The sequence below is a fragment of the Pterocles gutturalis genome, unplaced genomic scaffold (genome assembly GCF_000699245.1).
Source record: "Pterocles gutturalis isolate BGI_N339 unplaced genomic scaffold, ASM69924v1 scaffold10284, whole genome shotgun sequence".
NCBI classification, from domain to species: Eukaryota; Metazoa; Chordata; class Aves; order Pterocliformes; family Pteroclidae; genus Pterocles; species Pterocles gutturalis.
The window spans coordinates 30910-57372 of record NW_010135779.1 but is presented as its reverse complement, the minus strand read 5'-3'; the positions used below and the strand labels follow the sequence as shown (position 1 = coordinate 57372).

General features: G+C 39.7%; 1 protein-coding gene across 1 annotated transcript in view; it reads left to right on the top strand.

Annotated features, from left to right (window-relative positions):
- Window positions 1-2136: 2136 nt before the first annotated feature.
- Window positions 2137-26463, top strand: part of IGF2BP3 (insulin-like growth factor 2 mRNA binding protein 3) — a gene marked incomplete at its 5' end in the record, with an annotated part of 44673 nt that continues 20346 nt past the window's right edge. Inside the window, 7 exons of the mRNA XM_010082037.1 lie at window positions 2137-2188; window positions 2279-2342; window positions 10023-10307; window positions 12419-12553; window positions 13124-13246; window positions 16319-16454; window positions 18312-18443. Of these exons, the coding sequence (XP_010080339.1) occupies window positions 2137-2188; window positions 2279-2342; window positions 10023-10307; window positions 12419-12553; window positions 13124-13246; window positions 16319-16454; window positions 18312-18443 (927 nt within the window). The remainder of the gene's footprint in view (window positions 2189-2278; window positions 2343-10022; window positions 10308-12418; window positions 12554-13123; window positions 13247-16318; window positions 16455-18311; window positions 18444-26463) is intronic.

The window sequence follows — 26463 nt, the reverse complement described above, 5'->3', positions numbered from 1 at the left end:
GTGAAGATGTTAGCTCTCATTGTACAGCATGGGTGTTTACCATAGGGACAAAGAGATTGCTTTATCAGGCTAACGTACTCTCCAGTATCGCATTTTGAGTAAACTTATCAGAATGGGTCTCTGAGCCAGGGACTTGCTTTTGCTTTTCTTGTTTTAAAATCCTGATCTCACCTGAGATCTGCTGATTTCAGTGGAGGCACAATCACCACTTAAGCTGTTGATAGCAGAAGGCTTTTCTCTAATTGCAGGTGGTGACTCCTCTCTCTGCAAACTATGGCTGCAGACCTGCAAGAACTCACAAATCCCACTCATCTGTGCCAACATTTCAATTGTCTTAAAAGGATCTTCCACAGACTTTTTATTTTAATCCCCTGGAGCATTTCTGCTTCAGTAATATTCGTCAAATTTCAGACCAAACTTTTCCTTAGATAGTTTCAAATTGCCAGATCTGAGGAGTGGCAGAAAATTATTTTTTAGGGGATTGCAAAGGCAAACTCTCAGACTAGTCTGATCTCTACTTGTAGGAGAAGAGGATAATTAACAACTTGTCTATGAAAACAAAACTGTTGCCAAGAAAACTTACTAGACCCTATAAAATGATGGGGAAATTCTGCAGTTAGAAGTAGTAATGTGTTGCTCAAACTTGGCTAGCAGTGCATTGCCTTCTAAATACGCGGCTTGAAATATTACCTTTGACTGTCTGTGTGAAATTTCAATTTTAATAGGTGGTAGAGACTCGAAATTATACTGATGTAAGTTGTCATTAAGTTTGTGCATATAAACTGCAATTTATCTTAAACGTATTTTATTTTGTAGTAAAAGTATATGGTGCGTTAATAAATTATAATTTTGAATTCTTAATCTCACGAGGATGTAAACTCTGAATTTTACATGCTTAGAGACTGAGGTTTTGTGTGCACTCAGTTACTGGTTATAGCAAGTGGAAGCATACTGCAGTGAGAAGCTGCACAAAATGCATTTTTATGCCTACTGCTTTCCTTCTGTCCTTGTTTCCTTCCTTTCCTGAAAGGGTTTCCTCCCTTTCGTTCTGCCATTTTGTCTTAGGAGACTAAGTGAAGTGAAGAATGGCACTTTGGTCACAAAAGAGATTCCAAGTTTGCTTTTCCACTTCTTGGTGTAAATTGTGAACTTTTCCAGCATCATTTTAATTCTTGAGACAAAACATTAGGATGCAACAAACCACAATGATGTACTTGTATTCTGTGCTAGTTACTGATGAACTCACTGTTTTGTGGAACACTATTTCTCACCAGGAAGAAAACAAAATATATACCATGTGATTTTTAGAAGTGATACAATTGTGGGTATTTTAATATTTTTACTGGAATATTCTGAGATCTTGATTTTCCTAAAAGTCTCATTGTTTCTTGCCCCTTTTTCATCTTCCATTTGACTAAAATAAAAAATACTGTGCCAAATAAAACTACTATATACAGATTTCTTTTGCCGCTTATGTTTTTACCTGTTCCTCCCTAGCTTTCTGCCAAATGACAAATTCATAGTGACTTTCAAATAATTGTGAAGACACTGTTGTGAGTGGAGGTTCCTCTGGAATGGGTCTGTGGGAAGACTGTCAAAGTAATTGCAGAACAGCTCTTATCTGCTGGTTATTCTGGTTAACATCTCTACGCAGACAAGTGCCTGATAACTAGGAAAATAACACTTATGTATGACCTAAGTGTATTAGGAGGAAAAAAATTACAACCCAAACAGTGGCAAAGTTACATTTATGTGCTTGGGATACATGGAAAGACTTTATTCTGGATTTGCTCTTCTTTAATTCTTCCTGCCTCTGCTTTAGCCCACTCTGAGAACAGGTGACTTGAAGGTTTATTTTCAAAGCTTGGGACTTACAGTGCAGTGTGACTTCTTGGAGTTATGTTCTGTATTTTCACATTTATGAGGTTCTAAACACAGGTTTTCTGATGTGAGAAAGAAGAGCAATGTGTGCCTGCTCTTTGCGAAGCAGTTAACGTTTCTTCCTTATTGAAGCAGATGTCTTGAATGACGTATGTTCTGATAAAATTATTACAGATTTTAGTGTTTTTACAGGCTTTCTTGTTTTTTTAATCTGCTTTGAAGTTGAAATCTGTCACTTCTTTTACGTCTTGACAGGTGCTGGATAGTTTGTTAGCTCAGTATGGAACAGTGGAGAACTGTGAGCAAGGTACAGTTCTACTCAAATTGCTTTTAAATTTCCAGTGGGAAGGGAGCACACACTGAACTTCACCTCTTTTCATTGTGTTTTCCTCTTTAGTGAACACTGATACGGAGACTGCAGTTGTAAATGTAACATATGGCAATAAGGACCAGGCTAGACAGTAAGTATCTTATTTACTTATTACTGTCCTCTAACTTGCATTTTGGAATTGGAATGTTGTTGTGATTTTTATCTGCAGCTTCGCTTCTGATTAATTTATTGACAAAATGATCATGTAAGCATTAACTTTTAAGAAAGCCTCTTGGTCTTCCCCTCACCAAGTCTTGTGTGCTTTACCTTAATTTGCTATTTTTTTGTCAACAACTTTTCCTGCACTTTGGTTAAAAATAGATTAGTAATTTTGAAAACAGAAAATTTGGGTAAAACTATTTGACTGAGGAGGGCAGAAGTTAGTGATTTGCCAATGACTAAGGATGGGATTTATTGCTTAATGATTTTGAGCTATGTTTTAGAAAAGCTTTGCGATGGCCTTTTACAGTGTTGGTTGTTCTGTGTCTTTCTTCTGGTTAGCAGCTGCATTCTTCTCATATTTGTTTCTGTTGTTTTGCTATGATTTTCCCCTAAGAAATTATTTTTCTAACTAGAAAATGTAATGCTGCTTCCAAATACACAAAAGGTTGCAATCCAAATACCTAAAATTTATTTGGTCTTTTTGAACTTTATGCCACACATTTTATGCTTGCTTATATCTTCAGTAATTGATAACTTTTAATCTAGATATTAAAATTTTTCAATATGGTGCTTTACTTTAACCAATGGTTGTATATCCTTTTCCTTCAAACATCCATATCATATATTATGCTACAGATTTAATTTTGGTTTTCCACCACAGGTGGAAAAAGGACTTGTGTGTTCCTTAATTTTTAATTTGGTGACAAACATATTTTTCCCCTCTTTCTAGCCCATAGCAGGTTAAACAAAACCAAACCCACGGAATAACCTACAATGATCTTTTTATTTTAACTTTGAAATTTCTGCCACCTTGTGGCTAAAATCAGCAGTTAACATGCAGAGTATGGTTATGGTATGCATTAATTAAAAATTACAAATGAAATAACATTTGTACATACAATTACATAATTATGACTTTCCTATAACTTGAATGCAACATATGTATTTAATCTTTCAAAGTGTTAGGTTCCTTGTTAGTGTATTCTAAACAAGCGTGATGGGAAACTTGTGTCTCCTTTGCACGCTGGAGCTGAAGGAAACAATGTTTCTCTTGAATTCACTGTTTAACTTTTCTTTGAACCCAAATAATTCAACAAGTTCTTCTTCAGGTTCTACTGTTGTTTTAAGTTCTGTTGCACAGTAATTAAGAAAAATGTTGAATTTCTAGTTCTGAAAAAACCTATGGTGCAATGGGAAAAATTAATGCTATATGTGCCAGTTTCTTCTTTGAAAATGTAGGAAGGAAGTACCTAAAATACCATGGAAAGAAGCATGATGATTATTTTTGAGCTGTCTGTCATCTGTGATGTGGGTTCCTGGATTTGTACACTCCCTTATGAAGCTGAAAATTACAACATACAGTTTCTCCCCCTTCCTCAAACTGTACTTGTTGAATTTTAACGTCAATCCTGAGGAAATTCTGAGATGAGCCAAGACTCTGAAGAAGTGCCTGAGATAAAATGTTGGTTTGCATGAGAAAAACTGAAAACATCTCAAGTTTGAAGCAGGCGAATTAGTGTCCAGCATGAATGTTGGAGGAGGACCTGAAGCAATACAGGTTTCATGGCACATAGTTTGATTGCCTTGATCAGGCAGAACAAGTGGAAGAGCCTTGACTTGCTTTTGTGAATGGTTTGGTATAGATATGGGTTTTTCTAAGGGGATGAGTCCATTTTCTGTACAGAAAATATTACCTCAGATTGGCAGGGCTCAGGATACAACCATTTAGAAACCTGTAAGAGGAGAAGTGGCCGGATAGAGGTTTTTCTAGGAAAAAAACTGAGGAATTGCAATGAAAAATCACTACAGGACCTGTGCTTGTATGGCTTTTCTGTAGTGGCTGCCGTGGTGTTTCAGGTGAAAGGTCATGTCTGGGAAAACCAAGCTTTGCTTCTTGGAAATGCCTGTGGTGGGCAGCAATGGATGGGGAGGGGGAGTGGTATAGGAGTGCTGATGGCTGATAAAGGGCAGTGTTGGTCAGCCTATGCAGTAACAAGAACTGACTTTACCTAAAGCTGTTCAGTGTTGTCGAGAATCAGCAGTTGATAACAAGCTTTGTATTTCAAAATTTAGCTGTTTAGGGTAAATGATGCTCTTGGCCATGACTTTTGGAGCGCTGTGACACTGTTTTCTACACCACCACGTACAGTGGGTCTCCAGTTCTAATTGCATCTTTTTTTTTTTTTTTTTTTTGCAATGCACATAGGACCTCAGTAGCGCTGGCTGACAAAACATGCAAAGTTGGCTACTTCCCCACTGGACAGACTGTACAGCATTGCTGTGCCTGTTGGAGTGTGTAATGGTGATGCTGTGCTGTGAAGGTGCTGCAACGCAATCTGGAGATATTTTTGATAAGCAGTTCTAAACAATGCATTGCTTGGAGGATGTTACTTTTGAACAAAACTTTTGGTTCCACCCAGCTTTGAAACTGAGCTGTCTTCTATCTTGCAGGCCTACCTATTGTGGCAGAGGTTTTTGTTCCTCTAGGCTGGTACTGCAGTTGCGGCATATTCCATACAGGGCTGCATCCAAAACCAACTTGAAAACTGAAATTGGTGAAGGATGCTGCAGTCCTTTTAAGAAGCAAGTCTTGGACAGAGCACACAGCACATAGAATCTGAGACGTGCACAGTTATTGACTTCTAGTTGGAATGGAGGTCTGTTGTCTTTGACCTGTTGTAGCAAAGCCTCTCTTTCCTAGCTGAAGAGGCATGAGGTTGGCTTCACAGCAAAAGCAAGATGCTGTTCCTGTCTTTATGTGGACAGAGGAAGGGAGCTAATGTGGCAGATCAGCCTACTTGTGGGAAGCCTGGTAGGTTTGCAGAGAGGTATACAGCAAGCACTGACCTGTGCACAGGCCTGGGGAAACCACCCTCCACTCTCCAAGACTGTGGGTAGCGAGAAGTCTGGGACTGCCAGGTCATCTCTGTGACCCCATCCCTCCCCCCTCTCCTGCAGGTGCTTAGGAGGAGGAGGGAGTTGTTCCAACTCAGAAATTGCACCTGCAGCCATCCTCCCCAGAAGTTGGAGGGGGCCTTACAAAGCATGTGTGTGCTGCTGTGGCACACGTAGTTACCAAATGTCACAGTGGGTTATGGAATACTGTGAGGAGAGGAGCTGAGAGGGCAAGTGGCAGAGCCCAGAGCCTGCGGTTCAGTTTGAACAACGCAACCAGACCTTGGGACCTCCTTGCTAAGGGACACCCTCTCTTTTCCCAACATTGATCCCAGACTGCAACCAGCAGGACATACTGACCATGTCCTTGTAGCGTGCTGCCACCTAAATTATGGCTGTTATCTTCAAAAGTTACACCACCTCTTTCCTTCCCTAAAATATTCCCATGTGTAGGCGTCTAATGCATGCTACAGATTTAGCTGTACCCAGGATTTTGGAAAGGAAATTTTGTGCAAAGTTGGCCTCACATATACATAGTGGGTGTATATTGTTTTAGTATGGGACTAGGTGTTTGGTTTTCATCTTATTTTTTAGGTCAGGAACGAGGTACGTGTGTTGTGTCTTTAACTGATGGTGTATTTTAACTATAGGTTGCAATGTGAGGAGCTCAGGATCTAAATCTTTGCAGATACAATTAGGTATATTACTTTGAGTGTTAAGACACTAGTGGTCACCTTTTAATTAGAAAACATGCAAAAAGAAACAATGTGTTTTACCCTTGCAATGAAACACAAAGCTGTGTGTGTGCACACATGTATCCTTCATGAATCGGTAAGAGTTCACATAACTAATAATTCTACATGCCATCATGTGTCAGGGTTAATGTTGCCATAGGAACAATAATACTGAAAATTCAATGGTGCATGATTATAAGCTTAGATTTACTTTTTTGCTTTGTTTTTATTTTCAGAAATATTTATGAAAACTATATTTAATGCAAAAAACCTCTCATACTAAAGAATTACTGTGTATATCTGTCTTCTCAGTATGCAAATATATCTGTTCAGGGAGGAAAAAAGAAAGGTGGTGTATGTACAAGCTGCATGTGGGAGTGAAATACGTTCTCCATCTAGTGCTTAGTGTCATTGTGCTATCAATGGATGAATGATTTCCAGCACAAGACTAGGTACTTTTACTGTATTCATTTACCTAGGATGTTTAACCTCCACTAGCATCAGAAAGGAGAAGGCTGGGTAAACACCCTCTCATAGGGAGCTCATAAGAGGACAGCGGTGAGATGTCATTTGGTGGGAAAAACTCGGGTGACTAATTTACAAAACACATGTTTAAAGGTTTCATTTTTATGTAGGGATCCTCTTATTTCTGAGTAGATGTCATGTGAACATAAGCTGTTGTACATCTTAGCAGGGCACAGGCAGTAGTTGCTGCAGCCTCTTAACAAATGTTTTATTAAAAAATTCAGAACTGTACTGAGATTCCTGTGTACCAGCTTTTGCTGTTATATGAAATGGAAACATTTTCCATTTCCACTAAATATTAATTTTTAAAGATAATTTGGGGGAGGAGAGCACCTCTTAATGACGAAGTTCACAGAATTTTTCTCTATCTTCATCCTCATTAAGTGACTGTAAGGGTTTGTAGCCCTTGCTAAATACAGACAACACAGTATCTCTAGTATCTAACTAGAGAAGTGAACTTTAAAGCAGGTTTTCCTTAAAATACTTGCTCAAAAACAACTAATCCAATATTTTCTAGGGTGTTACTTTTCCATGTCATCATATGGCTGTAGTGGCCAGGGATTGTTTACTGCTGGCTTAAGTGATTTTTCCACCATGGCAAATGAACTTTTTCTTAGTTTGCTTAGAATTTAAGGTACTCATAGTCATATAGAACCATTTAGCAATTTATAAATTGTTCTTAAGCAGAAGAATTCCAACCTTCTTTCTGGGAAAAGTATGGCATATGTACATGCCATTTGTTGCTGTAAAATATTTGTTGTGAAAACATGACAGGTATGTAGCGGGTTGCAAACAAAAAGCCTGGTCTTGTCCTCCTCTACCACTTCTAAGGAAGAGTGTGAAGTCTCATGCACTGATTTAATGTAAGGTTTTGTACTAGTGCTGGGGTTCTGGTCTAAGATGTTCTAAAGCTAGAGAAGATTGAAGCATTTTGGGAAAGAAGCAATGTGTGAACTTGTCAAATGAATGTGTGGAAGGGAATGAGTTGGGATGGATGTCAATCCAGAGCCTACCAGCACATTTGTGAAATGGTTGGTGCTCATCTCTCCAGCATCTTGAGGGTTGATTCCAAAAGAAATATGGCTTGTGCAACTGAACTGCCTAGTGGTGCCCTTTCCCTTCCTGTTAGCAATGCAGCTTTCTGGGTGATTTTGGTAACTCAACCCAGAAATAAAGGTCTTGGATATCTGCAGCCAACAAGTACTTAGTAGGTTCAAGTTGCATAAAAAGAAAAGGCTCCAGAACCCTTGCCCTGATAGGATCTCAATGGAGAAAGACTTCAGCGAAATGCCTTTCTGACATTGGAAATCGATGCAGAAACTAAAACTTGAGACACATCCATAGGAGTGCAAGTTTAACTAGACCTGCTGCTCCCTCCCCTTACTATGTTGTAAATATGACTTCCCATGTAACAAAATGCTCTTCAAAGTCCATGGAGTAAAAGTTAAGAAATGTCAGTTTTGAAATAGCCTCAGCAGATTTTAATCTAGCTCTTTTGCCATATGCTCTAAGAGATTCTTCTGTTATGGGAGCAATTACACTCCTGCCTGGTTCCCAAAGGATTTGTCTCATTTGGTAAACAGAAGTATTTAATGAGCAGTGATCAGTTATTCAATATTTTGCTTTCCTTGTTGTTCAGCAGCATTGCCCTGGGCCTTATTTATTGCCAGCCCTTATTAAACATTGCTCCAAAGACATGAATTACTTCTCATAAGATCTCTACTGTCCAACTGGAGTACTTTGAGGATGCTGGTTCAACCCCTGGGAGATGAGGGGCATGTTATCCTCAGTACCCATAAACCACTTCTTACCTGCAAAGCTGCTGTTCCGCTTCAGCAGCCGCTCGAGACCTAGACTGTCAAACGGGACACCCATGAGATTAATAGTATTTTGCACTGGCTACCCTTGAAAATTTAGGCAACTGGCTAGCATTATGCTTTGTCTGCAGCAGAGGCAGGAATAAAAGCATTGTTGAGGGTAGTGTTTGGTAATCTGTCAGTAACCACCTGCAAATATGCTTGAACAGAAAGATTGGATTAAGTCTAATTTTCAGAGGCCCTGCTTCAGAGTGTATGGTTATTGGAGTTTTTTAAGAAAGTGTTGGGGAGTTCCTTAATATGAGATGGAAACTTCCTCCCTCCCACTAGTATTTTTAAATTAAATGTTGTCTCTAAACAAAATCCCTTAGTAAACTTTGGTCCAAGATTAAGCCTGGGATTTATAAACTACCCCAAATAAATGCATGGTTCAGTGGTGTCAGTATATCATATTGCTGACAACCTGAATAATTCTGTAGTGAAACTTGAAATGTCTTTCTTGGGCAAAGTTGTTAATTTTATATCACTAGCTTACTGGTGTGCTGCACGTAGCTTAGTTATTTGTACTGTTTCCTGGATCTTTAATCGTATCGACTCTATTGTGTTTGTGGGTGGAAGACATTATATCCTCCAGAAATCTGTCTTTTGGTTTAGAGTTGTGATTCCTCTGTAAAGAGGAGATGACCCATAGGTCAGATTGATTTGCAAACTTGGCTCCACCTTGGTTAGAAAGAGGGGCTGGCAGAGGGAGAGCTGAGCGACAGCGGGGCTATCCAGTGTGACAGACCACAGTGGAAATGGATTGCGTTGTGTGAATTTGGGTGAATTTGGGCAGTATCCCTCTGCAATACAAAACAGAGGGCTCTGCTTTGCCTAAAGACACAAGAGAACTTGAAACACCACCTAAATGCCTTCTAATACCTTTGTATCTTTGGAGAGTGTAACAGATGAGTTAGCTTTAATTTATTTCCTGGTTAAGTCTTAAACCTGCTTACAACATGGCTAGTTGGTAAGTTGCAAGGTGCTGTTGTGGCCTGCTAAGTGGGGTTTTAAATGCCTGGCTTTGAATGCTTTAATTCCTGCCGAGAATGAACCAGAGGCTGTCTCTTCTAATTTTTTTTTTTTTTTTTTCTTCCCCCCCTGACATGGCTATGTCAGTTATTGCAAAAACTCCAGCCAAATAGCTGTGCTGGCAAAAACCCTAATGAAGGTGCTGTGATAGCAGCTAAAAAGTTTTCCCTCTGGTGCAACTTTAATTCTATTTGGGAAACTGATTTAAATTAGATCAGGCAAAATAATGCTTTTGAGTGCATAAGCTCTGTCTCTGGTAAGGTTTTGCTGATAGAGTTGCACCAGCAAAACCTTTGAAGTACACAGAAGCCCAAAGCAAACAAGAACTAACTTGTAGTCCTTAATATGGTGACTTAAAAAAATAATTGTGTAATCAAAATCTTGACTGAAGAATTTTGAATGTAACTTTTCACCTTGGAACAAGTTTTTTAGCTTTGTCATGTGGTTTAGAAAGAGCAGAAGTCTATCTGAATTACTTGTCATTCCATAAAGGCCCTGCATGTGATTGTTGGTTGTGTTTTGTTTTTTTTTCCCCCCTCCTCTCTCCTCCCCTTTGCAAATAAACAGAGCAATAGAAAAACTGAACGGGTTTCAGCTTGAAAACTATTCCTTGAAAGTTGCGTACATCCCTGATGAAATGGCAGCCCAGCAACCTCCACAGCAACATCCCCAAGGAAGACGTGGATTTGGACAGAGGGGTCCTCCAAGGCAAGGGTCACCTGGTGCAACCACAAGGCAGAAACCACAGTCGGACGTTCCTCTACGGATGCTGGTTCCCACACAGTTTGTAGGAGCCATTATTGGGAAAGAAGGAGCAACAATCAGAAACATTACAAAGCAGACACAATCCAAGTAAGTTGCTTTACCAAACCGATTGTAAACTTTAATATTGTGTCCTCATCTCCCATGTAAAGGGAAACTTGTAAAACATCACAACTAACCTGTGTGGTCGGAGACCAAATGAAAATAACAGTGAATAGGAAGTCTTCTGCAAGATTTATTTAAGGACTGGAATCTGTCCTTGACAGATGTTCAAATGCTAGCTGACTTGTTTCTCCCTTTTTGAAAAAATGAAATTAGGTGGTGCTAGTAGGATAGTACTTGATGCCAGAATTTGCTTACAGATGTAAGGTTCTGACACAAAAACTGAAACTGAAAAAGCTGTAATGCATTGGTCTGTGGTGACACATCTAAGTCTTTAAGTGTTTATTCTAGCTTAATTCAGAGCATTCTGAGGATTTATAAATGTTTTCAAATCAGGGGGCGGGGAGAAAATAACTTTCCTGTCTCCCCTCACTACTCCTTACACCTGACCCTCATGTATTTCTGGTGAATACACTTGTTGCTGTCAAGTTGCAGACCACACCAAAACACAGATTAAGGAAATGCGCAGGATGCAAAAAGCAAGCTGCTGAGTGACTGAAGAAGCTTAGAGCACTAGGGTCTAGAGATGCTGGAGGAGATTGTTTTCAGTGTGTGTTAAATCCCTACCCACAAGGAAGAGCTCAGCTCAGAGGCAGGTGGGGGATCATATTCAAAGTAATCTTCCAGGATACCCCTAAGTCTGGAGAGTGAAAGATGTTGCCTTCAGCAGTACACTGGTATAAGCCCTCAGCTTTGTAGTTACAGCAGGTAGGACCTGTAAATGTGAGGGTGGGTGGTTTCAGTTTTGAGAGTAGTTCATGAGGATAAGGGAGTCCTCCCTAATTACACCCCCCACCTCCCACAAACAAACAGGCTCCCTCTCCCCTGTCCCAACCCTGGGATTATCAGTGTTCCTACCAACCTCTCATTAACATGTTGTAACCCAGGAGAGTATTTGCTGTGTTTAACAACACAGATTTAAGACATTTGTGGTGTCCTGACAAGACTGGGTTGTAGTTTGCCTATGGCTAACCAATTTTTCAGGTGATACCTAAAATATTTAATTCTTGAACTATAAAAATCCTGGAAGACTGGCATAAGGAAAGCTTTTATCTTTTAAAAGAAAGCTGGGTAGAACAGAAATAATCACAGGTTGCTAACTTTACAGATATGTGACTTGAAGAATTATGTTTTAATTGTTTTGGGGATAAAAAACAACTTCTAGTTGCACCAAGGATTGCCGTGGGCTTCTTAGAAAGTGTTGCATCATGAAACAAAAATGAGTTTTCAATATCAGAAAGAACATGAAAAATAAAGGGCTTTATTGAAAAGCAGCATGTTTGGTTGTTAAGTTTGGAAACAGCTATGATTTAGGGGAGAGGAAAGAGAGGGAAATAAAAAGCAGAGATGGAAAGAGTATGTGACCTGCAGTTATCAGCAGAGAACAAATAATATCCAAGGCATTGTCTTGATGCTGGTCACTTTTGTTAACTTAACCATGGTCTACATAGCTCTGTAAAGGCTGGTAGTTTTAGGGTGGTAGAGTGGAGCCTGAGGAAAGGTAATGTCAGGACAAATTTTAGGCTTAAAAAACATAGAGAAGTAATCCTGAGGATGTATGCAAAGACTATGATGCTACCTGCTAGCAGAGAAGTGTTAGGAAACTCTGCTGCTAAGGTCATTAAAAAAGACAAGCCTGAGTGTACTGTAGCTCCACAATCATCTTTAGTGGAGCAACAGGGCTGGTGATAAACTCCCAGAGTATTGGGAAAGCTTGATTAAGTGTTGTCTTCAGTGGTTTACCAGATTGTCTATCCAACATCTCTCCTGAATGTCTTGATGGGAGTTTACCAAGGAAGGGAGATCCCAGTGCCCACAAAGACAGGGTTTAGCTGGTAAAATCAGAATAGGAGATGCCCTTTATAACACACAAAAAGTAGTATTTAGGAGATGTTTAAGTGATGGTATACTTTGCAAAATTAAACCACTTAAAGGTAGTCATTGTCAGCTCAAAATAAATTAGGTTTATGAGAGCTGGAAATATGCAAGGCTTACCATACAGTATATGGCTGCAGTCACTGTTTTTTCTTTTTATCAAGAATTGATATTCATCGCAAAGAGAATGCAGGTGCTGCTGAGAAACCAATTACCATCCACTCAACACCTGAAGGCTGCTCAACGGCTTGTAAAATTATTATGGAGATCATGCAGAAGGAAGCTCAAGATACTAAATTGTGAGTAAAAGTAATTTCATTGCAGAGGCATTAAAAAGTCAAATTCTTGTTGACTCCATTTAAAGATGTAGTCTTTAAAAACTGTTAACAAGTGAATCTTTGTTGCCATTATCCATACTTAAGCCGATAAAGGAACCAAGACTTTTCTCCTTTCAGGACAGTCTATTTGCTTAATAAGCCCCAGCACACAGGTACATTTTCAGCCATTGTCTGGCTGTGATTCTGAGGTGAACTGGAGCAAACACTGAAGATTTTTGACCAACTAATAGCTTTTAATCAGTGACCATAGCAAATTGTGAGCTCTCACTAAAAGCTTTAAGGTATATTTCTTCCTTCCTAACAGCTCTTGCTACTTCAGTCTGAGTTTTATTTAGCAGGTATGTTAAAATGATGTTATAGATGTTGCTGTTGAAATATGCATTGCATGTGAACTCATTCTGCATCTAATATAAACATGTGTTAAGTGAATGGGAATTGTAGACATTTCTATGAAAATAAAGTTTATCCATAACATGCATAAGAACTTGCACTCTGGTTTCCCAGTCTCACTGAGTGTAACCTCCATTACAGCACAGAAGAAATTCCCTTGAAAATACTGGCGCATAACAACTTTGTCGGCCGACTTATTGGCAAAGAAGGAAGAAACCTGAAGAAAATTGAACAGGACACAGATACTAAAATCACGATATCTCCGTAAGTTTTCAGTGGTTTAATCTTTTGGCAAGATGTCTCAAATAGCAGCAATGCTGCTGTGGTACATTCAGGTACAGAGTTCTTACAAAAATATTATGTGTGTTTTGAAGACTGAGATAACAGCCTTTCAGAGGCCTTTCCATAATGTGGATTAAACTGTTACTTAAGCTCAGTTAAATTTAACATAAACAGTGAGTCTACATTGTAAACTCAGTCACGAGCAAGCCTAAAAATAACACAGACTGTATTACAAGTGTCAGTTGTTTTTAATGTATTATACCATACGTAACAAAGAGTGTTTTAAACTATAAGCCCGGATCAGTTCTGAGCTATGTGTGAAAATGAGCGAAATTAGTGATGTTTTAGTTTCTGGTATAGATCAGATTTTTGACCAAGAGACAAGAATATAAAGGAAATGAGTACTGTAGAGAGTATCTTTAGTAGCAGTTCTGTCCCTCTTAGCCACTAGCTAGCAGCCAAACTGGGATACATTGACTAGTCTGCTTCAGAGTAATAGCTTTTGATCTGTGAGTTTGAATGTAATTGAGACCTGTTCAAATTCAGATGAGATTAAACAGGAGTTTTCACCTTCATGAGAAATCCGCAAACCACTGATTAGATCAACATCTCTGTCGAAGCTTGGTTGTTAATTGTAGTTTTACCCTGGAGTAATATCTTCAGAGACCCTTCTGTTCTGAATAATGAATACTCTCATCTGTTGGAGAGTAGTGTAGGGGAGAGGGACCTGGGGGTCCTGGTGGACAGCAGGATGACCATGAGCCAGCACTGTGCCCTCGTGGCCAAGAAGGCCAATGGCATCCTGGGGTGTATCAGAAGGGGGGTGGTCAGTAGGTCGAGAGAGGTTCTCCTCCCCCTCTACTCTGCCCTGGTGAGACCGCATCTGGAATATTGTGTCCAGTTCTGGGCCCCTCAGTTCAAGAGGGACAGGGAACTGCTGGAGAGAGTCCAGCGCAGAGCCACAAAGATAGTGAAGGGAATGGAGCATCTCCCTGATGAGGAAAGGCTGAGGGAGCTGGGTCTCTTTAGCCTGGAAAAGAGGAGACTGAGGGGTGACCTAATTAATGTTTATAAATATGTAAAGGGTGAGTGTCAGGAGGATGGAGCCAGGCTCTTCTCTGTGACATCCAGTGATAGGACAAGGGGCAATGGGTTCAAGCTGGAACATAGGAGGTTCCACTTGAATATGAGAAAAAACTTCTTCACGGTGAGGGTGACAGAGCACTGGAACAGGCTGCCCAGAGAGGTTGTGGAGTCTCCTTCTCTGGAGACATTCAAAGCCCGCCTGGATGCGTTCCTGTGTGATCTGATCTAGGTGTCCTGCTCCGGCAGGGGGATTGGCCTAGATGATCTTTCGAGGTCCCTTCCAATCTCTAACATTCTGTGATTCTGGTGTGAACTTCCAAGCATTTGAGGACATCCTGGACTTAGGCTTTAGCCAGAAAGGGTAAGAACAAGGCTTAGGCTGTAGGAAAGGGAGAAATTTTGGAAGACACACGAAGAGGTGTGAATAAATGCAGGAGAGAAAAAAAAAAATGTACTGCAGAAAATATCTCAAATGAAGGCAAGGAAGCTAAGAGTGAAAGAGGTTCTTCAAAAAGAGGAAATTCTAAACTGCGTGAAAGAACCTGAGACCTTCCTGAAGGTATGTAAACATTTATGGAATTAGTCTGAGGAGAAAAAACAGTTGGAGAAAAAGCATCCAAATAAGTCCATTGCAAGAATAGTTTTTGTAAGGCCACTCTGCTCTCTTAAATGTGTTGGCATAAACATTTTGTTTGCAAACAATACACAGACTGTTAATGCTATTTTTTAAAGGAAAAAAAATGTACAGAGTAAATGGGATAATGGTCTTCATTCCATGCAACCAACTTGTCTTTATTGATGATGACACAAATAACACATTGTAAAGACTGACAGAGTATTTTTTGATTTAGCAAGTTAATGGTTTATTTGCGTTAAAATCTTGGCCTTGAGATCATACTTGTCATGCTGTGCCTGAAATAGCCCCATGAATTTGCCTGATTTAAGAGAGCATGTGTGCCCATGGATTCTGCTTTGTCTAATTAGTCTTTCTCCTGATCTCTTCATTTAGGCTTTTTGGTAAGCTTGGCAATAAAATTAATGTGGCTGGTTTGGGAAAGTGTTTCCTCTCTTCCTTGAGATGTTTTCCACCACCTTCCTTCCCAAGGCAGTAACTCAGTGCTTGCACACCAGAAACTCCAGGATTGCTTTGTGGATGCATTTTGTGCTTGCTGCTGCTTAACTGAGATGTGCAGGTTGCCACACTGCCTACTGTGCAAGAAAGCAAGCCTTGCATGCTGCTTCCTCTCTCCTTCCTGCTATGGGCCTCCTCACCCCTCCTGCATCCTGCTCTGACTTTTGTTTTGTTTTCACCCGTTCAACTCACCTTTCCTCAGTACATGGATATGCCATGGCTTCCCAGTTGGTTTCTTCCATTTTACCGTAGTAGGTCAGCATTTGTTACCTAACAAAGCACTAATTTAATGCTGTAATCCTTTCATTTTCCCTGAGGAGTTACTCAGCACATGTTGACTTGCACACAGCTTTTGGTTTTCCCATTAGGAGGATTCGGAGGCTCTCCTGCAGTTTCACTGAGGGTTAGGCTTTTTTCTCCTCCTTCCTTAAGGAATCCCCTATTGCTCTCAAGGAAAAAAGTTTCTTATGGTCTGTGTTTCTGGGACCTCTAGAACATCTGAACCCCTCTCTCTGTTGGTAGGGCTGGTGTGGAGTGCAAAGCTGAATGGTGCTGCACTGCTCTTCAGCTCATGTTCTTACAGAGTGTGATGGTTTCCATTTTGCGTTGTGCCTAAAGCACATCTCGACTGTCTGATGCCAAACCTCGCTGCAGTGGTTTTTGTTGCATTTTCTGTGAGGACAGAGTTTCTCCAGATCCTCTGAGAGCTGTTTGAGCCCTGTTATCAATTGATACTACACTCTCTGAAGGGTAAACTCAATGTGCTTGGATATATCACCACCCTTGAATGATAATCTCTGCTGTTTGCTAATTAACTGTTTCTGTTTCATCTGCAGATTGCAGGACTTGACACTCTATAATCCAGAAAGAACAATTACAGTTAAAGGCAGTATTGAAACTTGTGCAAAGGCTGAGGAAGAAATTATGAAGAAAATCAGGGAGTCCTATGAAAATGATATTGCTGCTATGAATGTGAGTTGTCTTGTTGCATGGGCCCTTTCTGGAACTAGAACCACGGAAAGGTTTTGGTGTGTTTCACCTGGCCCAGCAGGGGAGTTGCTCAAGATAGGGCCAACTTAAAAGTTAAATTACATTGTGTAGGAACTTGTCCCCTCATGAACATCTCCATGGGTAGAAAGTCCACAGTCTCTGGGCAGCCTGTGTCCTGTCTCACTGCTCTCATGGTGAAAATTTCTTTCCTAACATCACATCAGAATTTCCCTGTTGCAACATTTCTCTGTTGCCTCTTGTATTAATTTGTGAGGCTGGGTTGAGGTTTTTTATTTACTTATGTATATATGCTATTTTAATGAAGACTTTTTCTGGTTTGTTTTTGGTTTTTTTGTGGTTTTTTTTTTTTTTAGTAGGGGAACTGAGAAATTTATTTAGATTGAGGAAACGAATATTTCACTTTTTTCTTGTTGCAAAGACCTAAAGGAATGTGCATTTATATATTATTGTGGTTTATGTGCTCTAGTTTGTATGTTTCTTAAAATAGTGATTCTCAGTCTCTTCATGTTAGAAGTGCAACATATGGAAGAAGGATCTCTCCTGCTTTCAATTATTTAATTTAAGAAGGCTTTATTAAGGTTTTTCTTGATATAGATGATAAAGGCATTTAGTTATTCAAAGATGATTGGTGATTATATAATAAAAACAACACACCTCATCAGTTTGCCAAAGTATTACTAATGCCTATTGAGAAATGATTGAGGTTTTTGATAAGCTATGAAGAGATTTTTGTGTGTTTATCCAAATCTTACGGTCTAGAATCAGATTGGAAATATTTTTTCAGTTTACAGCAGCCTCAGATTTTCTAGAAATAGGTCTTCTTTATGGTTCCACTACTGGCCAGAGGGAATATTCTCCCCACTTTTCCCCTCCCTCCCATACTATAAGCAAATTGCAGACACAAACTGCACGTGAGGAAACAAAGTATTCCAGAGTGGTACAATTTTGCTTCATATGGTGAGCAGGAACATGGGGTGAGCTTGAGGCTGCTCTGCTGTTTGGCAAAGGTCTGGTAAGCAGAAACTACCTCTGCCACTGGATGGATTTCAAGTTGAGTTTGTAGTGATTATTACGAGAGTTTTTTGGTTGGTAAAGTTTTTTGGGGGTTTTTTTGGTGTCTCATGGTTGGCTTATCTTGATGGCCTGAGATGGTGTTTGTCTCTAGCTGAAGCATTCCTAAAACTGTCATATTACTCGGCAATAATCTGGAAAAGTGAAAAAGCGTACTGACAAGTTTTGTATCACAGACAACAAATGCTTCTTACCACCTGAAGCTGACACTTTTCTCAGGTGCGGTCAAGTAAGGGACATGCAAGTTTATTGTTGATGCTTTCCCAGGAAATGTTGGGGGTATCTTATTTCATCTGTTGCAAGGCATGGGAGGGAGGATGGGGTTATACTGTGGGGTATACCCCCAATGTATGAAAAGCCAGAGCTTGTGCACGGGCTTTCTCTGTTTCTATGGGGCTGTCTTTTTAGTATAAAGCCCAAACCATATTATTTCTCTAATTTTTTCACTCTGAAAGTAAATCGTACTATTGCCTGAATTTCTTGCTATAAATTTTGTCATGTTTCACTAAATCAGTTGTAACAAGTGATTCCCAGCTGCTTTTCCTACTACATGTTTTTTATGTTATTGATCTGTGCATATGTCTGGGAAATAGGTTTGAAGCAAAGTCCTTGGGGTAATGGAGATGAATTAATTTTTTTAATAACGTACTGACATCTTCTGAAAAGGTTAATAGTTTATGTCAAATATTATTTTGATTAAAGTTAATAATCAGGATTACAAATCTTAAATAACTTTTGCCATTGCAGCTTCAAGCACATTTAATTCCTGGATTAAATCTGAATGCCTTGGGTCTGTTCCCACCTTCTTCTTCAGGAATACCACCTCCCGCAGTGAGTGTTGCCTCCGCTGCTGCTGCTGCTTCATATCCACCATTTGGGGTAAGAGAAGTCTCTAATTTTGGTTGGTTAGTGGATGGTGATGCTATTCTGTACAGTGCTGCCATTCAAAACTACTCAGTTTTCTGTATTTCTGATTAATTACCTTAAAGATCTGGGAACAGTGTTTTAGTAGCTGTGTTCTCTCAGTTTTCTCAATGTTGTTTGTCTTCCTGCTTGCACACTGAAAATATTTCATGTGGCTGCAGACGGGAACAGACATTCATTGGTCATTTAGTGAAATGCTCAGTGAAACCAGAAAATGGGGTTTCTTAGAAAAGTGTTAGATACCATTTTCTAGAGAACTTGAATTATTACAGAATGAAATCTCATATAAAATGGAATTTTTAAATTGTAATTTGCAATTAACAATGCTAGTCTGCAGTTGTATTCCTGTTGATATGGGAGGAAAAAAATATATTTCTTGTCATAAAGTGGGGATCTAAAGCTAACAGTTTGTGTGAATGTAGTAGTTTTATAAAAGTCCAAGCAGTGTTGCTAAATATCTAGGATTTAAACTACGTAGATTAATCTCCAGAAAGCTGTGATTTGCTTGCCCCATTGTTCTCTAAGAAATACTTGAAAAAGTTCAGGAGAATCTTATTCAAATCCAGTACTGATTAGCAATCATAAATGAGGTCTTTTGCTATTGAGCAGAAGAAAATTTGTTGCACCAGAAAGCTCTAGAGTCTTTCTGGAAAGAGAGAGGGTGCTCTGCTAGTCAGGAAAAGACAACCTCATTACAAAGAGAAGGTAATTTTTAATCTCTCTTGCCTGTTTCCGGTTGTGTTGTTAGCAACTCAACAGAAGATTAATTTTCAAAATGAACTCTTAACACGTAGGTGACAGAGCTTTACAAACTCTGCCATGGCTGACTGTGCCCTCTTTTTTCTCAACAGTAACATCTAGAGAGGTGAGTCTGAGACTCTTCATGAACTAGAAAAGTGAAAACGCAGCACAGCCCACTGAACTTTATCAAATAACTCAACTGGGTCTATATGTATTGCACTAAAGGGAAGTTGTTGCTTAAATATTTTTCCCATAGGAAGAAAATGTCACTGTAAGGAAAAGGAAGAATTCCCCACTCATAGCATTGTTTGTGGGAATTAACAACTTGGGTGTTATGAATGCATTATAAACTACATTCACTATAATAGTGGCTTGATCAAGTGTTCCAATGAAATCTATGATGGAAACACATTTATACTCGGTTGTTTTACTGCTAATAGCAGTGTCTCTTTTTATGACAAACAGATTCTCTTCCCACCTCCCCCAGTCCCTCTGCACTTTGATTAGAGGGGCAGACTAAACTGAAAAAAAACAGATTTCTGCTTCATTGTATTGTATAAAGTGACATTTGTGGTAATGGATTGCCTCTATTTAAGAGAAACTAGAAGTGATTTGTTAACAGTATATAACTTTTTCTTAAGTGGTATGAAAATTGTAGCTTTTTCTTTCTTTTTACTCCAGATTTGCAAACTACTTTGCTGTTCTTGAGATTTATACTATAAGCCTACAATTCTGTTCCTTACTTGGGTCATTTTTTTTCGCACTTTTTCCTTTTGTTGTGGTTCTTTCTTGTTTTTGTTTTAAATATGCACCCTAAGCAGTACTGAATTTGGTGATTTCAATCTTATTCATGTCTGTCTGTTGTTAGTACACCTCCTTCACCCCACCCTCTGATGTACCTTTTTTGGCCTGCCTAGGATCTCTGGCAGTTTCCAGGTTTCTGGAAATAAGACAGGAGGAACATATGAAAAAAGGCATCAAGAAACAAGTGTTATTGTGTAAAACTGTGGGAACTTTGCAGCTGGAAGGACCACACTGACTGAACTCTCTCCTGCTCCTGTTAATGCTGTTTGCTCAGTCCTCTGAATAAGCTCTTGTTCCAGATAGTCTAGATGTATGAGAAGGTAACATGTAAATAGAAGAGAGAAACTCACAGATTCAGAGGATAAACTCTGGTTTTTGGCTTTTGTGGAGGTTGGGGGTTGTACCAAGACATCCCCTGAACCTGAAACTAGGGGCTTCTGAAACAAATGCATGAACAATTGAAACTATCTCACCTTTTCTTACTTACATGTGACCCTGTCTGGAAAAAGAGCATGTGGTTCTGTGGGCTTCAGGCAAGTCAGCCCCTCAGATTACTTGGAGTAGCCATTCCTCTCTGGGGAGAGGAAAACAAGGCAAATTGTGGGTTTATCTTTTAATGGATACTGTTTTCTGGAAAACACTCTTCCTTTTTTTTTTTAACTTTATTGGACAAAGACTTTTAAATCTTGCTTGTGTATGAATTTCGTTTCTGTAATTTCTGATTTTTACTCCTCTCCTCTATTTTTTTTCCTCTAGTAGAACAATTTTTAAGACCCTGATTAAATAGGGTATTGGGGCATGTAGAAGTAGAAAGAGCAAAAGAAAAGGGCTGGCTATATTTCGAAGAAGAAATGGAAACAACTTGAAAGGCCAGAGATAACTGCAGAGGAGGATCTAGGAGAGCTCATAAGGGATTTAAAAAATAAAATGAACTTTGAGTATAAGAGGCTTCAGGGACAGAAGGTCTTAGAAGAAGCATTAATGAAGAAATCATAGGGAGACTTTATGTACCTGTGAGCTATTACCAAGTTCCTTGTTTTGACAAAAGCATTTGGGCAACCCAAGTCCCTTTAGCTTGTTTTGAGTCCTTGTAAGCTTGGGAGCACTGGTTAGCTGCCATTGAGGACATCCCTTTCAGGCAGCTGAAAATCCTTTCTTAAAGCACTACTGGCATCAGGCTATAAGAAGCATAACCTACTGCTGCCTGCCTTATTTTTGTCAGTGCCTTCTGCTCAGGGCTGGACGTGGGTGACCCTTCCCTGTCTTCTGTTTGTTTGACTGAGCAAAGGCGTGTTGCTCAGCAGTTTCAGCTACACCATCATCAGGGCCCCTCAGTGTCTAGCATCACTGAAGCTCTTTTGTGAATGTGTGCTTACAAACCACATAGTGAGCCTTGAGACCCCGCTATGATGTGCCTGAGGGTTATGAAGCTTTTGTTTGGATATCTTTGAGCATCTGGAGCCTTTCTTCACCTTGTTGTGGGGATGGACTTACAAGTGGTTCTCCATTGGGTCAAAAGAGGCATGTGGGTGAGCTTTGGGCCTTTGCAGAAGTTTCCAATGTGGAGTTGATCCTTCATATCTACTATTTTCTAGTGACAAAGTGTTGCTGTGACCTCATGTAGGACTTGTTCCCAGAGAAACAGAGGTGTCATCTTAATTATTGAAACAAGTGTCTGTCACATTCCTGATGGTGTGTTTTTAAATGGGTAAAAAATATGCACAGGATCTTGTTACATTGTCAGAGCTTAAAGTGACAGGTCTGAATACCCATATATACAGCTGTAGCCAAGTATTCCTAAAAGTTGAGCATTCAAGAGTTTGGGACTGAGTAATTCGGTATGTTTAGCTGTGTTAATGGAGCTGTGTGATGCCTCATCTTCTCCCTCTTCATGCAAAACTTTAAGGCATATTTGACACGAGCATATAAATACTGTTCTCCAGATGCTTCAGGAATAGTCCACTGTCATAAACTTAAGAGACAGCGATACTAACAAACACTGGTTTGCAGTTAGCTCCTTGGACTGGGTCACATTCAGCAGAGCAATTTTCACATGGCTGAGATACTGCCTTCTCTGTGGTCCATATAGACCAGTGTGAACAATCATGGAGAACATTAAAGTCTTATCGCATAGAGCCTCATTTAATTTAATCTAATGAGATGTAGTTTCTGTCTCAGAAGCTGGTTGTTGCTTTACCCTTTGCCCTGGCAGTAGAGTCCATACAGGAAGGCTCAGGCTATCCTCGGTATCTGTTTACAGTTAAAAACACGCATGTGCATGCACAAGTCTGCTGCACATGGCCTACAGTATCAGAGTGACACATTTAGTGCAGGATAACAGTTCTTTTTTTTTATGTATTTACCTACCACTAGCAACAATTCTTAATATAGTAACTGTATAATTTATTTGCAAAGTCCAAGTTCTTTCTGCCTGTTTAAAGCACTCATTTTGTGTAGTAGTAATTTAAAAGGGATGCAATGGAATTGCATCTTGTGTTTCAATTCCTGATTTTTCCTGTCTCTTTTTACAAAAATCCAAGATCTATATACTTTTCTCTGTCCTCCTAAAAGACAAATCAGAACACACGGGAATCATTGAAATGTTTTAATGTTTAATGAAAAAGAATTTTTCCTGTCTCTTTTTACAAAAATCCAAGATCTATATACTTTTCTCTGTCCTCCTAAAAGACAAATAAATCAGAACACATGGGAATCATTGAAATGTTTTAATGTTTGAGGAAAAAGAAGGACTTAACACAAGATTTAAGGAATGTCTTGGTTAAGAATATTAGTTAAAAATCGTTGTTTCTGACAAATGGGTATCAATGTAATCTTATGGTTCTGGCGAGATGATAAAACTAATTTTTTTTTATGAATGTGTCCTTGTGTGACCGTACTAAGGACCAGTAGCCTTTCTCCCTATTTGTACTTGCTGTCTTGTCCAGCTCCTTTTGTGTCTGGAGAACCACCACTTTCTGTTTACCCTTGAATCTTTCTCCTTAACTCTGCACTTAAATGCTTGCGTGCGTTGCAGTTCTGACACAATTGCATGTAGTTTTATTACTCTGACTACTGTCACTCGTAATGAATGCCACGAGCTGAGCACCCGCACAAAGAATAGGTTTTTGTATGAGGAGAGTAAGATTCTGCACAAGTGAATATGCTCCACGCTTACTTTTCCAGAAAACACATTACCACATAAAATGTTTTAAAAAGTATCTCAGCCAAACTGCTTCAGATGTAGAGCTGTACTGCTCAAAGCTGTTTTGACGAAATTGTTGCCTCTGTTTTCTGAACTTTGGGGGAGAATATACACATGCTTGTCTCAAGAATAAAGGATTGTTCTCTTGCAATACTGAAGATTTTAAAGCTCCAAACAAACAAGAATTCCTTGTCTTAGAGCTCAGCTGTGTACAGTCATGCAATTAAATCCACTTGGTCCATCTACTGGGGTTAAGCAGGTTGCGCCCTTCCTTTTATAACTGAGACTCTGTGTGTTTAATTGTACATCCTGAAACACAGTGGTAGAATTAATTCTCCTGTTAAAGGGTCCATGCGTGCTGCATGGCAGATGTACTCACATATATAGAAAGGTGAGAAGTAGGCAGCTTTCCTCCACAAAAGGGCAGTTCATGACAGCTGCTCTCCTGCATCTGTAAAGTCCTGTAAGAGACAACTGAACTTCTGCTGTGTGAAAGGTAGGTAAGGTGAAGAGATGCTACTCTGCTTGCAGTAGGACAGCTTTCTCTACTGCTCTTTTTGCACACCCTTTTTAGCTTCTTGAAGCTCTACCCTCAAAATGCACTCTTTCTAACCTTTTCTTTAGCCTCACTGTTATTTTTCAAGTTATGTGATATTCATAGAGGCTTCTAGGAAGGAGAAAAAAAAAAGTAGGGGGCTGGGAGGGTGAAAAAAGTCAGCAAACAAAACCACAAAATCAAACCACCTTTCTCTGATGACAAAAGTCTTGTACAGCTAGGCTGATAAGTTGCTTTCCTTTATTCTTTTTGCGATCTCTTGAAGCTTTTTGTTGCAGGTGAGGAACATGCCAATGGAAAACTTTCTCCTTAGAAGATACTGTGGTCAAGAAAGCAATTCCTTCTTTATTCTCCAATAATTTTCTTAATAATAGTAAAGAAGACATCTTCTATATTGCATAGATGTGAGAGAAGAAATAATCGTATTGTGCTTTTGGCAGGAAAGAAAAGTAATTTAAAATGAAAAGTTGCTTCATTGAGGGCCTTCATTTGATGCCCTGAGCATAGATGAGAGACAAGGAAGAGGAAAAACTGTCCTATGTTTACAGGTACTTTGACTCTTACTTGGTGGAATTGGGCTCCTTTGGATGTCTGGTTTTGATAGGATTAGCTCGTGCAACTGTTAAATCTAAACTACCCAGGGGTAGTAATGTACGTACATCTATAATGTGTGTAGTTCTAAGTGGCTCTGCCCTGATTTGTCTAGCTTGTTAAGCTGTAGATGATTTTGTGAGGAGCTGTCCTACAGCCAAAAGAGGATGTGGTTTTCGGGGATGAAGAAGGATTTGGCAGTTGTTGTTACAAAATGGTTTTATATCGGTGAAATGAAAACCATGCATGTGCAGCACACAGTCTTGAGGAGGGTACTATAGGACAACAGCATTGTCTGAAAAAAAAAACCACTATCAGCTGATTAGACTTCTTTTGAACATTGTAACCTCAATGCCTTGAATACACCTATCCTGCTGCTTAGTTTCTTAAATTCATTAATGATGCATTTTTGACAACTAAGAAATTTGCTCCATGGTGCATAAAACTGTGGGATTGTTCTGCCCTGTGAGAAAATGGTTGGTCCTCCCACTGCCTTGAAGTCTCCTGCTCCTACCATGCTGTGTTGGCACGGACCCATGTCCGGAGTAATCAGAAACTATTCTGCCTCTGGAGATGGACTGGCCCCCAGTGAGGGAAGCAAAAATGTAATTGGCACTGTGTGATGTACAAAGACCTGGCAAGCTGACAGTTGGTTTTTTTTCTGAGGTGTTGAAGCCTCCAGTTATTCTTAATAGCTCTTTTTACAGTGCTGAGGTTGTCATAATGCAAATAGCATCACTTGCTAACTAGTAATATACCTTTTAAAAATAAAAATGCCTTCTTCCTCATTGCAGGTTTGAATAATTATAGTGATATTTGTAGTTCTTTGGAACAAGAGATAAGAATTTGTTAGTCCCCTGCTCTCAGATTCTTGTTGTGGGAAGATGCTCCCTTGAGCATCTCAGACTCCCAAGCTCGTACTACCAGGCTCAGCATCTGCTGAATGTTAAATTAAATGGGAAATGTAATTCCTTAAGGTGCCAAATAATATTTTGTTACTAGAGTGTGTTGAGCTCCTTCAGGCCAGAAACAAAAATAGGTCAAGATCTCATTCTGGTGTAGCTGACTCCATCTCTGGTTTGTTTGTTCATTAAACGTGATGGAAAAATAAGTGACCTTTCTGTGTTTTCACAACCTGTTTTTCTTGCAACTGCCAAGGAATCTGACACCAGTGTCTTTGTAAACCAGAGCTGACGAGTAGCTGTATCTTTCAGAGCCATAGATTTAATGGGAAACTTCTAGGGGTCTGGAGTACTCATGTGGCCGGTGTGTTGCAGTCATGATTTTTGAAGTGGAAGTGTTTCTGTACATAAACACTTTTGTTTTGATGGTTGTGCAGTGTTACAACACCAAATACCTATGTTTGCTGCTTGTGAATGACCAGCAAAATTCTTGCTTACGTAGTTTCACAATCTGTTCCTTATGTTGATTTCTGCTTTTGGCTGCCTATTCAGAATAAAAGGTGGCAGATTGCTTTTTTTGGCATTATGGCCAATCAGATTTTGCAAAAACAAAAAGTTCATGCCATGTTCAGAAATATGTCAGACCTGTTCCTGCTTGTGAAATGCCTTATAACCAGCCTGCCAGAAAATGTTCCTTCTCTGCTTCTGTGATTTCTACCCCCTCATCCCTGGCTAGGTTTTCACGTTGGAAGCACTTCTGATAGGTGCAGTCCTGTTAGTGACTTCTAGTGGTCTGAAGAGAACCCCATGGCTTGCCAGGTAGAAGACAATGGCAATGAAAAGTACTAAAGTTAAGAGCCAAGAAGTGGAGTGAGTAGTACTAAGTGAGATGGTTTTAGTAGCATCTCACTTAAGGTACTGACCATTGCATAACAACCAGCTGTGTTTGAGTTTCAGGTGTTGAAATGCAGTAGCCTCCAAACTGCAAGTGCAGACAGGGGTTATTGCTTAGGTTTTCAACCAAGAGGAGAGGACCAGCTCAGCTAGCTGGACAGAGGGCTTCCACCTGCATGGCATACTTTCTGGGTCTTCAGGACTGATGGGTGGGAGAAGTAGAGCTGCACGGCCTTGCCATGGGCTGATTGCCTCAGAAAGGGTTGTGCTCTTGGTTCCTCTAGT